General features: G+C 36.3%; 1 protein-coding gene across 16 annotated transcripts in view; it reads right to left on the reverse strand.

Moving 5' to 3' along the window:
- The window catches only part of THOC2 (THO complex subunit 2), a 112,264-nt gene that overhangs the window by 12,073 nt on the left and 85,661 nt on the right, over positions 1–14,530 (reverse strand). For 7 of the 16 annotated variants that reach the window (XM_053201624.1, XM_053201621.1, XM_027054309.2 and 4 more), the window contains 13 exons: positions 13,403–13,678; positions 12,222–12,363; positions 11,609–11,766; positions 10,566–10,694; positions 10,075–10,206; positions 9,796–9,980; positions 9,124–9,302; positions 8,754–8,856; positions 7,411–7,841; positions 7,145–7,203; positions 5,413–5,544; positions 436–573; positions 24–93 (listed from right to left, as the gene is read on the reverse strand). In XM_053201624.1, coding sequence (XP_053057599.1) covers positions 24–93; positions 436–573; positions 5,413–5,544; positions 7,145–7,203; positions 7,411–7,841; positions 8,754–8,856; positions 9,124–9,302; positions 9,796–9,980; positions 10,075–10,206; positions 10,566–10,694; positions 11,609–11,766; positions 12,222–12,363; positions 13,403–13,678 — 2,134 coding nt within the window. Of the gene's footprint in view, positions 1–23; positions 94–435; positions 574–5,412; positions 5,545–6,327; positions 7,204–7,410; positions 7,842–8,753; positions 8,857–9,123; positions 9,303–9,795; positions 9,981–10,074; positions 10,207–10,565; positions 10,695–11,608; positions 11,767–12,221; positions 12,364–13,402; positions 13,679–14,530 lie in introns of those variants that run through there. The other 9 variants (XM_027054318.2, XM_053201627.1, XM_027054317.2 and 6 more) reach the window with 7 other exon arrangements.

A 14,530-nucleotide genomic window follows, 5' to 3' on the forward strand; every position in this document is an offset into this window, starting at 1 on the left:
AACGTATTAATAAATCTACCTACTTGTTCCATTTTCCTCTTTTCGCCTCTTGGCTAAGTCCGGTGGCACTTCACGGTCATTGTTTGAATGATCCTAGAACCAAGAAGTGTGAACTACATTGATCAAGAGGTTATGTTTTTGTTTTAAAATATTACTTTTACACAAGGGCACAGATAACTAGCACCGGAGAGTATTGCCAATAGTGTCCCACACTTGGCAAAATGACATGAGAGACAGGCAGAGCTGGCAGGGATTATTTGGCTGAAGATCCGTATTACCGTAGAAGATTCAAACACACTTTCGGGTGAAAATATCAGTTTAAACACTAAATTAACAGTCTGCCAGGCAAGAAACTAGTACTTCAAAAAAGACAACAAACACACCACCATACAGGATATAACGGCTTTCCAAACTAGTTTTTAAAAAATTACAAACCCTTTTCCGTTCTTTCCTGTCCTTTTCATCTTTTTTCTCTCTTTCTCTGGATCTTTCCCTCGACTTGTCCAAATCTTTCTTGTCCATCTCTCTCTCCTTACTCTTGGACAGTGGTGGAGGAGTATGATTAAGGTAGAGCTGTTAAATTAAGGCAATATTACTAAAGATTATTAGTTTTCCAGTATCGGCATAACCTGCTTGACTGTTTACTTAATGAAAGACAACTGGTAGTTAGACCCAAAGTCAAAACTGGTCAGCTGTCTGGATTACAAGAGGTGAAATAAAAGAACATGGCACAAATTATGCAAAGACTTCAATTCTTGGCCTTACAAAATTATTCATTTAAACTCAATCAGTTCATTCCTGCCTTAACTGAGACTCATTAGTAAATCTACAAGCGACAGTTCCTTTTATAGCTCTGTTGTGAAGATCTATAACCACTACCTCTACAGGAGTCCGTATGTGAAAGTGTCTGGGCTTTCTCTACTGTTAAGAAAAAAATACAAACCCCCACACAATCATGGAAATTTTAAACAGTTTTGCCATCCACTTAGGAGGCAACCGATGACAGCAAGCAAAAGTATAAAAACCTAGCCAGGACTTGACTAATAAGTCTTTTCTGCCTCTACATATACCATGTAAACACTACCCTAAATTATTTTTATAAATGTAAAGGCTGCATACTCCCTACTTCTTAAAGCACTCCAATTTCTACCAAATAATCACAACTGGGAAATTTGTCTTACTGGTTCTAATGGCTCAGAAAACAATTTGGCCACCTGAGGATGATAAAACAACTCCCAAGACTGAAAAACGATGAATTCTTTCTCTGCCAAAAAGGCCCACAGGCAATAAACAGCCAAAGATCAAAACTACACTACCTAAATAATTAAGAGATAATCTTAATAACTTATGCAAGTTGTAAATATGGAAATCTCGTATAATTCACTAGTATAACCTAGTGAATATGGAAATCTAGAAAACATTAAGGAAGTATCCTATCCTTACAGCATTTTTAACTGTGCTATAAGCTTATGTTCAATTTAAGACATCACAAGTCTTAGGCAGCAGTGTACAAAATATAACTCATTACAGTAACTACACAATCCTAGATATACCTTAGGAATGAAAAGAATAGTGAGTCAAAAGTCAAATCGTTTTACATGAGGAAATCTTTTGGTATTCAAAGGAATACATGAAAAAAAGACAACCATCCATTTGAAAATTAAAGAAACACTTATTTAACACCACCAAATATTTTCAATTCAGTTGGTCAGAAATACTGCCATAGGAATGCAGAAGTAGATTCTTTAAAATGTCAGTGTTTAAAAGTTGATGATCAACTGAAATAGACAAAATGTTTATTAATAACAAAGAGTAAGAGAATGAAAAACAGTCATAAAAGTGCTTGTCCGAAAGGTGCTCTTGCTGGGTTAATGCCCTAAGCAACACTTCAAGATTTTCTAATTGTGAGGCTTATTCATATCTTAAGTTAATATTACGTATGAAACTGATAAGACAAAAGAAATAATATATTCCTGCAATACTCAAAGATTTCTCTAAGGGAAGTATTCATTCTCCTGATAAAAGTAAAAAAAAAGCGGAGGGTGGGGGGGGGAGGGGAGTGTGATTACAAATAAGTACACACAAGCACACCCATGCACACACACACACCCCCTCCAAAGGAATAAAGTTTTTAATTGTGCCTAACTTGAATTCTGTATTGCAGGGAACTGAAAAACCAATACATTCTTAGTTTAGGAACATACCTAACCCTATTCCTTCTTCCTACCCTTCTAAGAATAGTTCTGATCACAATATTCTCTTTTCCACAATAACAGGCAGTCTCTCGTTGCCTGTGGAATAAAATGCATACTCCTTAGCTCAGGTATTTCCAAGCTCTTCGCAATCTTTGCACAATTATATCCTGCTATGGGCAAACTCAATACACTCTATGCTGTGGCTACCAGTGGCTCCCTAACTCCCTGTCCATCCCAGCAGTTCTCTTGACCACAATGGCTGCTCACTTTGATCTTAATCTCTTAAAACCCTACTAACCTTCACAGACAGCTCAAAAGCCATCAGCACTTCAATCATCCCTCAATTCTGCAACTCACTTGGTGGTGATCTCTTGATTATTCTGTATCAACGTTTTTTGTGACAAGTATTCCCTATTAATTTCATGTCACTTATTTTTGCCCATAACAGTTTCCAGTATGGTAGGGGAGCTCATTAATGTGTCTTTTTCACTTTTACATACTTCCTAATGCCTTGTGCACACCAAGTACTCAATACTTGTTTGCCAAACAAAATTAATGATTTGTTAAATTGATCAGCAGATAGCGCTGTTGGACTGTGCTTTTGATTTGCTTTTATTCTTGACATTGGGATCCATGGGTCCAAAAAACAATAGGACTGATTTTCACAATCTGTTAACACTGCCACACTGACTTTATTAAGGCTACCGTATATAAAGATGGCCTCACTTCTAGGCTTCCATTTGATTATAAATCCTTGCTTTAAGATGAACAAAATTAAAACCTGAATTCTGTTTTGAGGATGGTTACTGCTGCCCTCCTAAATTATAGAGAAGCTTGGGTAAAGGAGGATGCTGCTTTACACACTTTCTTCATCAAATACAGCTGCTAGGATTGCTAGGTGAAAACACAAGTGACCAAACTGCAAGTATGCCAATTGGAAATTGGGGGTGGAAGGTAGACAGACAGAAAAGATTTGGATATTAAGCTAGATTTTTCTCCCTTTAATCCACCTGAAAAGTCAAATCCATGTATTACTTTTACCATGGATTAGAAAGCAAAAATAGAAAGTAACTTAAAAAAAAAAAAAAAAAAAAAAGAGGATCCCAGGGACAAAGCATAACTAAAAAATTAAACTAACACACAGAAACAATTTTATATGTATGGGTGACAACACAAAAGAAAGAGACACACATCGCTCAAATCCTTGAAAAAGGAAAAGCTACCCAGAAACGGTGAGTTTATATAGATGGTCAATTTTAGAGATCAAAGTCCGGTAAAGTTGTTTTTCTAAGACATTCATATGCTACTGTACCTTCCTAGACATATAAGAAAAATGCAACATCAACTACTGTGCAGACCAGTTAACCTTTGAATGCTTTACCAAAGTCCAAAAGCATAAGAGTTCATTTCAAATATTTATTGAACACCTAATCACATCACCAAGTTACCATACCAAACACTAAGGATCTGAAAAGTGGTATGAGTCACCTGATTTTTATAAGTGCATTCAGATGCCATTTTCAAAAATTTTTGGTTGAATGTGGAATAACTCTACTGAATTTTAAATACCCAGAAGATCACTATCTTTTTCTGAAGGGGGATAGGGAGATTGACTTGTAGTAGTATAATTTTAAAAACAAGGCAAACACATTAACAGAATTAGGAACTCCTTTCAACTACTGTTGAAACGGGTGCTAAGAATCAAGGGACCATACATTTTTTTGTGTGCGTGCCATTTTTTTCATTGTAGTAGGAATACTTGAAGATCATCTTAATTTTAGTCCAAGTTTTGGTATGACTAACAAGTTACACGCCACTGGGAAAGGATCAAGAACTTTTTTAGTCTCTTATTTGTCAAAAAGACACTACCCTCCTGTTCTATCTACCTCACAGCACTGTTATGAACATGAAATGAGATAACATGTTTATCTCACATGTTTTATTTTCAAAGGCTTCTGCAAATGTAAGGAACCATCATTTTCATCGTTGATTAGAAAATCCAGTTAACTATCACAGCAGGTTTCAAACTGCTTTAAAGTATGTTTCAGGAAATAAATACTCACAAGGTAACACTGTTAACCAATGAATTTAAAATAGCCGACACCAAGCCACTGATGGTTAAGACTGATATACACAATCCCAAACTGGTTATGAAAACCAACTATATTGCAATACAATTTAGCCAATAAAAAGTTTTACCTTAAAAGCAAGCATTCACAGTACAGCTAATACTCTTTTGATTGATACAGTATACTCTAAAAACAATGCTACAGTTTCAGCACAAAGGCACACTGGCTAACCTGAACTATTAAAAAATGTGTGCTTATTTGCCCAATATCCACAGACATTTCATTATAAAGGTATATATCTAAAAGCAGTTAGTAATGTCAACTGGCTTTGTTTCAAAATTTCGTTTTGTGTTGGCCCACCAGTAAGAAATAATACTTAGCAGGTATTAAGAGGAGGCAAAGTGGAAAATCAAAGTGAAAGAGGGTACAAATATTATAATAAGTAGACAAAATAACATGAACAATGGACAATTCAACTACAATAATGAAATGAACTCTGCAGTAAGATACACAAACTACACATTATTTTTAGTAGAAGAATACTCAAGAAAGTAGAGTAATAGGCAAGAATTAATACTGACATGTAATTACATGCAACCATCAAGTTGAGTATTCCCCTCCAAGAGAATGATTAGTTTACATTAACCATATTTCTTGATATTACGCTACAACTACCAAAAGGGTAGCTCGGCAGAGGCAATATAGAATTTTATGGATTGGAATGGGCTCGGTTTTTAGAACAGTTACATGAATGCATCAAATTTCTCTTCTGGTCTTTTGGGTTGTCCTAAAACGTCAGAAAACAACCTGACAGATTTGTTTTGAGAAATTAAGTAAGCCTACTCCCCAAAACAAACCAACAACCCCTTCCCCAAACCTTAAACGTATTTCCAGATCTTGAAACATAAAAGAATGCATAACACAGCAAGCAGAGAGATATTATGGAAGTGTTGCCACATTACGCGCATTTGGTAACAATCTCATTAAAAAGGACCATTGTCATCCATTGTTTCAGTTTGTGGTAGTTATTTTTAAAGCTTATTCTACTAGCTTACTGAATTTACTAGAGCGAAGGTATCTACTAAATAAATGAAGTAAAGAATTTTTTTTTGTTTTACTTAGGCATGATGATTTTAAAAGACTCAAACCTTTGCTGAAGACTCCTTGAGTTCGATGAGACTGTCCTGTAGAAAATGAATGGAGATGACAGGTGAGCTGGCATAGTTCTCAGAACCCAGAGGAACTTTGGGAAGTATGGCTGTAACCTGGAAATAAACCAGCTACTTCTTGTGAGGATAAATCTCATGATGTCAATTATAATATGAATATCAACAATAAAAAAACAAAAGCAAAACCATGTAATGGAACTGTAATGTTAAAAAAATAACTAAATTATATGTACTCAATGTAATAACAAAAATCTTTATCTGCTCATAATTTAAAAATAAATGTCAATGCCACATTTTTCATAACACTGTACTTAAGTTATAGGTAATGTTAAATTAAAAGGCTTAAGAAAACAAAACATTTTTTTTCCCTCCATAGAAAGTCTAAAATAGTGGAGGTCACTGTGGAAGAACGTTAGCTTATGTTTTCATAGTTTTTCTTTACTTGGGAGGTTTCAAATTTTACTTTACTTATGACTCTACTATAAATACACGCATTTTTAAACCTAGCCCAAAAAACTCAGTGGCATTATATTAACAAGAAAACAACATGTATTGTCTAAAAGAGTAATCACTTTTTTGCAAAGTGCCTCTGGTGGTGAATCTCATGCCTCCCACAAAAAAAGCACTTAAGAAAAAAGAGAGAGAGAGAAAGAAAGAAGGAAAGAAAGAAAGAAATGGAAAGAATAAAAGCAAGGAGAAAAGAAAAGGAAAGAATAAAAGAAAGGAGAAAAGAAAAGGAGGAAAGAAAGAAGGAAAGACAGAAAGACAGAAAGACAGAAAGAAAGAAAGAAACAAAGAAAGAAAGAAAGAAAGACGGACAGACAGAAAGAAAAAGAAAGAAATCAATTACGGTATTCCACCACAGTGCTCTTGATGAAGAATTAGTTAACTTACAGTTTTAAAAGTTCAACGTACTGCAAATTCAAAGATTCCATGAAATTAGATGACTTTAGAATTAAAATTAAATATGGAGCAAGGAATGGCTACCCTGAGTCTTCAAGAAGGCTACACCCACGATTTTGTGCTGCAGTTGAATGCCTGGGGTTTCTCTTTGCTGGGTGGTAGGATTGGATGCCACATCTGCTTTTATCGTAACGCAAGGTTCAACTTGTTGGGAACCCAATGGGTATAAACAAACCTCCAAGGGAAGATACAACAGAAGCTGCATGCTCACTGAATATACACAACTACAGGAGAACTGATCACCAAGGAGACTTTAAAATGGAACTCCTTTCAAGACTCCTTCTTAGAAGGCACACATCGGTATGATGCTCATCAAGAAGCTTGATGAATTCAGAGGTATCTTGTTTATCCTGTATCATCCAGGAAGTCTTCACTGCTATATATTCTTCAATATTTATGCTGAAAAATAGGCTTCATTCTGCCGAAAAGATTCATTTGCTTGTAGCTACCATTGCGCTCCAAAAATGACTGCTTAAAGCAGTGAGGCACTTCTGGGTAAAATTTCTCTTGCACTTTGCAACACTACAAAATTAGTGCTAGGTCCTTGAAGTTTTAATATTTTTATAATAAAAATACTCAATAGGAAAAAATATCAGTCCACCAATATGTAAAAAATTCATTTTCTAATGCAATATAAAACCTCCAGTGGCTCCAGTGAATACTTGGCACAAGACTTGAAGGAAGTCAGGACACGTATTCCAACCAGGTGAGCCTAACATGGACGCTGCCTTCCTCAGGCTATACTAACCTTTACTGTTGAGGAATGCGATGGAGAAGGGTGGGTATCAATTTTGCGGCGTTTTTGTTCTGTTAGCACAAAAAGAAAAATGGTCACAGTAAGATTTCTACTTTTTTTCCAACCACTTAAGAAAAATCACCAACTTTTAAGGTCATCAAGTATTAGTTCCCCCGAGTAAAGTCCCTAGATAACTTGCCAGAACAAGAAAACAAGAACCAACTATTACACATTAACAAGAACCAAAAGTAAACAAATATAAACAAAGGCAAACTTGCCCCTTTCAGGCTCTGCAACATCTGATCGGGGAACAGGTGACTTCAAGGACCCAGAAACTGGTGTTTTTTCTCCTCCTTTAGCATTTTCCTTTGATTTCATTTCCTTTGCTATATCTCTTTCTCTGGATGGCTCCTTCTCTCTTTCCTTTTCTTGAGTCGATTTTGATTCTATGCTGGGGACAGTGGTTTTGAATTTCTCATCTTTAGCTTTTTCTTCCTTCTTGAATTTTTCTTTCTCTTTGTCAGACTTAGGTGTTCTTTCCTTCGTCTCTCTTGCTTTTTCATCTTTATTTGGCCGCTCTTCCTTCGGTTTTTCTTTACCATCTTTACCAAGTACCCTGGCCTCTGGAGTAGTAGCTGGAGTCTTTTCTTTTTTCTCTTTTTCTTTCTCTTTCCCTTTTTCTTTGTCATTTTCTTTAACAGCTTTGCTGCTTAAGAATAAAAACATGAGATTTTAAGATAGTCAAGAAACACACTCCATGTTATATAAATCATGAAGGGTTTCCTATGGACTTCAAAAATAACAGAACTAAGAGTAGCCCTTTGAAAACTAAACGACTTTAAGACAAATAAAAAGGAAGTACTTCTTTATCCAATAAATAATAAATGACCAAATTCATGAACAGCATATTAAAAAGAGTGATTAAGCTGATGGCAGGCCCTTTTCTGTATATGTTCATAACCTCTGAGGATTACAAGGTTAGCCAAAACTTATCCCACAAACCAACCAAGGGTGCTACTATCAGGAACTGGATTACTTGGCTGGATGGATCCCTGGTCTAAATCAGTGTAGGCTTCTTTTATGTTAATTATCCTTACCCAGAATGCCCATAGCAAGTACTCAATCCTAAAAGGTTTTTCTTTTAATTTTTTTTAATGTTTATTTATTGGGGGGGTGGGGGTGGGGAGGGAGAGAGCACAAGCGGGGGAAAGGCAGAGCGAGAGAGACACAGAATCCAAAGCAAGCTCCAGGCTCTGAGCTGTCAGCACAGAGCCTGAAGCAGGGCTCAAACTCACGAACTACGAGATCATGACCTGAGCTGAAGTCAGACTCTTAAAGAGACTGAGCCACCCAGGCATCCCAATACTAAAATGTTTTTTTTTTAACTTCACTACCTACCTTCACCTGCGTAACTCAGCAGGGGAAACAATGTCAGTCTTGGCATTATAGAAAACATATGGAGGATGGTTACGCACATCATCAAATTAGGGGTACTCAAAAAATTCAAAAGTCCAACATAAATGACTTTCATAGTATTCAACTACCACCCTCTTTCATTCATGGCTAATGAGATTAATCATGTAAGAATTCAGAACTGTGACATACAGCACAGCATTCCTACCTGTTAGAGCCACTGTTTCCATTGCTTGAATTCCCTTTTGGTGTGGCACTAGAAGCTTTATTAACAGCTTTCACACCACACTGAGATCTCTCCCTTGATTTATCTGAAAGAAAGGTAAGGTTTTATTTGACAAGTCCCTAATTGTAAATAAAGTACAATTTCACAGCAAAATGATTAGAGATGAATTCTAATTCATTCTTTCTAAAGAAACAAAGGGCTAATTACTTCTTGATAGTCTTGATAGTTACATACTCCTACCTAGGGAATAAAAAATAATACTAAGCCAGCATTTTACTTGTCACGTGATATAAAACACCTTAGTTTGTTCAAACGAAATGTATCACTTATAAACTTCTACAAATAAGCGTACCAGTCTCCTCAGTACTGCTTTCGTCCGATTTGGATGCACTTCCTATCGACGAAGAAGAAGGCCCACCACCAGGCCCATTTTGTACACTGGCAACTGCATTCCTCGGAGGGGGGTCTTTGTGATGAAACTCATTTTCAGGTATCATGTATGACTTTCTACTTTTCAACTGCCCAGAGTAGCTGAAAGTCGCACAAAGTGTTTAAATATACAAATACAAATCAAAAAGTACAAACATGGAGTTTAAAAGAATAAAATTAGCAAATGATTCACCCTACTTGGTGCCAGAGAATAAAAAATATTAATTTTCAGTAAGTTCCTGAAGGTCTTTAGAGAGAGCCCCAGATGCTTTGTTAAAAATAAAAATGTAAACTGATCCTCAAACTGTCTTTTTTTCACTATTGAAGATCCAAATATCAACTGATGATAAAATTACATTTCCTCCAAACCAAGACATACTATATATGACTTTTGAAATTATCATCCAGTATAGACCGGAAGCTGATAATCAGAAGTGACAACTCTCACCAGCCTGTGGGAACATGATCGCATAATCTCCCATAATCTCCTGAAGTAAGGCAGAAGATAAACTTCAACACTGTAAAACATTTTAAAGTCTTCAGAATCCTTCTGTCATCTAGTCTCATAAATCACATTAAAGTATAATTGTGTTACCCCATAGCCAATGCATATAGATCTGGCCTCTTCTCTTTTTCTTCTTGGCAGATTTTATGCACTCTTCTTTCCAAAGCCTGACCCAGATTCAAAACTTTTGGGTACCAAGGAAGTATTTTTGTTAGCACAATCAAAATATTCCTGATGTGAGTATATTCGCCTGTTTCAAGGCAATGTACCGATGCCTACAACAAACATTTTAAGACCTATTATTATAAAAATATTAAGTATAAAGAGAAAAAAACCACCTTCAAGAAACACAATTTTTTTTTTTTTTACCTTGGTTAGTTTGTAATGCCATTTATGCACAACATGTCGAAAGTTTTCATAGTCTAATTGATCAGCTTTATTTCCACCATCAAATCCAGTTGCTCGTAATATAGTAAGGAATCCTGGATAATTTCCACATTCCTTAAAAAAAACAAACAAACAAAAAAAAAAAACCAGGCTGTTAAAGAAAAATTCTGCCCCCAAAATAGCAGGAACTGAAAACTTAAGAGGACTAGTTTAATGATTCCATGCAAAAACAAGATCTGAATGATAGGTAGTTTTCACAGAAATGTTAAGCTTATTTGATAGTATTAATTTGGCATGTCAGTTCGAGATATGGCTTTTTTAACCAGCACTTTTTAATAATGAATGAATTATGCTTAAATTTTAAAAACTGTTTTACAACTCAATCTTAAACTCACAAAACTGAACAACCTAAAGATTATTGCGAGTGGTTGTTATACACACGGGTAAAATGTTAGGGTGTTTATTAGCCATACCTTTTCATATGTGGCGCGATCACTGTGCCACCTGGTCACAGTCTCTAACATGCAGCAAAGAAATCGCCCATATCGACTAGCTTCATTTTCAGTACAGCTTGCAACTGTGTAAATTATATCAGAGAAAACCTACAGGAAAAATGTTTGAAAAATAAAAACAAATCAATGTCAAAATTAGTCCAAAATGTTAAACGGTTGTGTTACAGCAAATCATAATAAACTAAACAGGTTAGTTTATATATCTTCCCCTTTTATATTCACAATTCCAGAAACCTTTAAAGATTTTGGCTTTTGTGAGGAAATGGCACATTCATAAAGCAACAGCAACAACAAACTTTTATTTTAAAAAGCTGATGTACAATGACAGAGGAAAAAACTGTAATTATTATTACAACATAACTTCTTCAACAAAGACTTAGCCATAGATATTACTGGGGTTAAGGGGACAGTAAGCAGAGGCGAGGTTCATAGAAACTAGAAAAAGGCAGCTGACATGCTGTGACATAGGTTACATTTTTAAACCATAAATGCAGTAATTTATTAAGAAAAAAGCCAGATGCAAAATTACATAAATGTGACCATACTGAAAAGCATCCCTGCTTTTATGTGTGTGCAAAGGTGTAAGCCGTTTTGTTGTTTTTTGAGGGGGTGAAGGTTAAGAATGAAGAAGAGAGTTCTACCTATTATTGACAAATATATAAACCCATATTATGAGTTAATAGATTAACTAGGGGTGCTTATTACGTGTCAGGCACTATTCAAAGAGCTTGTGTGTAGTGACTCATTTAATCCTCACAATAATGTTCTGAAGCAAGTACTATTACCCCATTTTACAGTAAGAAAACTGAGGCACAGAGAGGTTAAAAAAAACCTGCCAAAGATCATATAGCTAGAAAGTAGCAGAGCTAGGATTCAAGTTCAGGCACTTGGCTCTTGAGTTCATGCTTTTAACCACACACACAATAAATACCTCTATAGCTTATCATGTTTAGCTATCTTTGTGTGAGACTTTTTTTTTAAAGGTTGCAATAAAAGGAACTTACTCGATCATAGCAAAGAAGTGTGGAAAAATTTGGAGTTTTCTGTTGATGTACCAATTCAACAAAACGAGCACAGTAAACAGCATCAATTGCTGAAAAAATACATCGAGGAAATATACACAGCTGTAGAAATTTTGTGATGGTCTCATTTTTGGTAGATTCTAAAAATAAGGGAAGAATATATTAAGTGGTAAACTTCTTCCTCAAGTGCCTCAAGGCCACTAAACATGACAACATATTAATTTTAGTGTAGAGAATGCTATAAAAAACCACAAACTCTATAGTTTGTAACCAAAAGGTCATGCCTGGGATAAGACTTTCATTTTCACTCTGTGGACATTTTTCTATCTATAATTTCTCCAGAAATATGATTTCATCCAGAAAGGTTGAAGGATAAGCTGCCAATATTGTAGTTTATAATTACTTTCACCAGCAAACTAAATCAGTTCCTTCAGCGAACATGTGAGGTCGACTCTGCATTAATGAATCACCCAAGAACGGGATAGTGAACACTGAGTTGAAATACAAACATAATACACTTCAACACCTCTGAAGTCATAGAGGTTTGCTCTTGTAGTTTAGCAGGAGCAGGAATTTAACAAGTCCAACCACTCACTTGCTAAAAGCCAGTTGTCCTTCTCCAGTTTCAGTCTCTGTAGAACTCGCTGTACATGTTCCATCTGTTTCTTTTCTTCTTCAAGAAGCTTGTCCTGAAGGGCAGTACAACGCTCCTTCTCCTTTTTCTTTTTATTTGGAGGCTACAATGTAGAAGTTAGATACTTTTCTAACTAGAGGAACATTACCTCCCTCTCTTTGAATTAAAAAATTCAAAAAGAGATAAATGCTGACACTTCATATTCATTACTTCACAGGGGTATCGAGGAGTCCACCTGAGTGTGCTTTCACCACCATTCACCACCATTCACCAAATCCAAACTCTTGTCTTCCCATCAAAACAGGCTACCTTTCCAGCACTGGTACTTCTAGTCTGTGGCATGGAGTCATCTTTGACTCTTCCTTCTTCACTCCAGCATCCCAAATGCTTATAAAGTCTCATGCATTCCCACTACCTCAGTACTTCACAATGAATTGCCCAAAATGCCACCTACCTGGTCTCCAGCCTAACACCAGCCCCTTCCCCCTAACAAATGCATCCTTCATACCACTGTCAAGAGTGCTTTTTCTAAAGTACCATTTTTACCATTATCACTTCCCTGCTGAGGAATCTAATACAGCCCTCCTTTTTATTAGTCTTCTTTCCTAACTTCCACTGCTCTACATAATCTGGCCCCATCCTAACCATTCAAATTGATCACTAAGCCCATTCACTAGAATAAAAGTGGTCTCTTTAAACCTTAAATTACTTCACACCTTTGCTGGAGCTCTCAAGTGGCCAATCTGCCTCCCTATTTCCAAACCTAATCCATCTTCAAAGCCTACCCAGCTTAAGACTCACCTCTTTCACAAAGCCTTCTGCTAAAGAGTTCTCCTTTTGGGAACTCCTACTGCTCTTGTAATTGGGAGTCACACAGATCATTTTAAGTTGCTAACATAGTCTTCGGTTAAAAAAAAAAAAAAAAAAAAGCAAACTCATAATACCTTTTGTGTGATCATAACCTCCATGTATTCACCAAGCCCCTGCCCCTTCCCACTGAGAGGTCACCACTAACTCACTTAGAAAATATTATATAGCAGTAAGATCGTAGCTTTAAGGAACTTGAGTTAATACAAAGTATGGGTAATGTTGAATTAATACCATGAAATTATTGTACCTGAGCTACTAGAACAAAAACCTACCATTTCCTGATTGTCATCAATTGCTTTCATCTGGACTTTAAGTTTATTGACTTCCCGTTCATAGCTGGTGTGTGGAACTGCAAGGTCATACATTGTCAATGACCAGAATGTGGCATAGAATTGAGGGCTGATGTCATCCCAGACTTTGGAAACATGTAAGGAGACCACTGCTTCATGGACAGGAGCCATCACCATTTCACACGATGTAATGTACTTGTGAACTTTATGTTGCTGTTTACTTCCTTTTTCTGATTTTTTAAGTTCATCATACTTTGACTGGAGATAAAATGTAAAAACAAACACAACACAATTTATAGCATTGACTTTCAAGTATAAAAACCTATGTTCCCTTCTCAAGAATCAGAAGATGACCAGTCAAAACATTCTGATTTCTTACCAACATTTATTTTAAGATAAATCATCCCTGGAAGCTGTTCCAATCTTGTGTGCTCACTAGGAGCTTTTCAGCAGATTCTTATTAAACCTGACCTGTTAAGTAAATAGCGTATGTGTGCCCACTCCACCATCCATGATCACCCACCCTACTCTCTCTTACTACTATATCAAAGACTAAACATGTAGGTTTTCCATTCCTGCTTTTAAGATCTTCAAGGGAACCAAGTAAATGGTCTTAACACCAGTAAAGAGGCAGAATGGAACTAGTAATAGCTAACCAGCACAGAATGTTTTATCACTACACATAGCCCCTACTGGCCGTTACAATTTGTCAATTAAGAATCTCGATCAACATTAAGAAAGGGTATGAGAAAGTTACTATAAGACTGCCAAGTAGGGTGCCTAAGTGTTCAGGTTTGGCAGTGAACGAGGGGATTCCCAGGATGCAAGAGTACCGTGCCAAAACTGGCAGTCCCAAGCAAACCAGGACGAGCTGGTCGCCCTGCTGGTAAGCTAAATAAGACTTTCTATGAAGGGATATGGTAGATTAGAGTTTAAAGCATGTAGGAACTGGCTCTGCAGCTTTTTTTAGGCCTGACTGGTTTATCCTAATTTTGGAGGAGGGTCAGAGGAAGGCCATACTCTTAACGGTAGGAGGAAAAGAAGCTGTTAGTACAACGGGAGGAACTACATATCAGTTCATAGGGTATAATACCAAAGGTCAAAACAATA

Source organism: Acinonyx jubatus, chromosome X (assembly GCF_027475565.1).
Source record: "Acinonyx jubatus isolate Ajub_Pintada_27869175 chromosome X, VMU_Ajub_asm_v1.0, whole genome shotgun sequence".
Lineage (NCBI taxonomy): Eukaryota > Metazoa > Chordata > Mammalia > Carnivora > Felidae > Acinonyx > Acinonyx jubatus.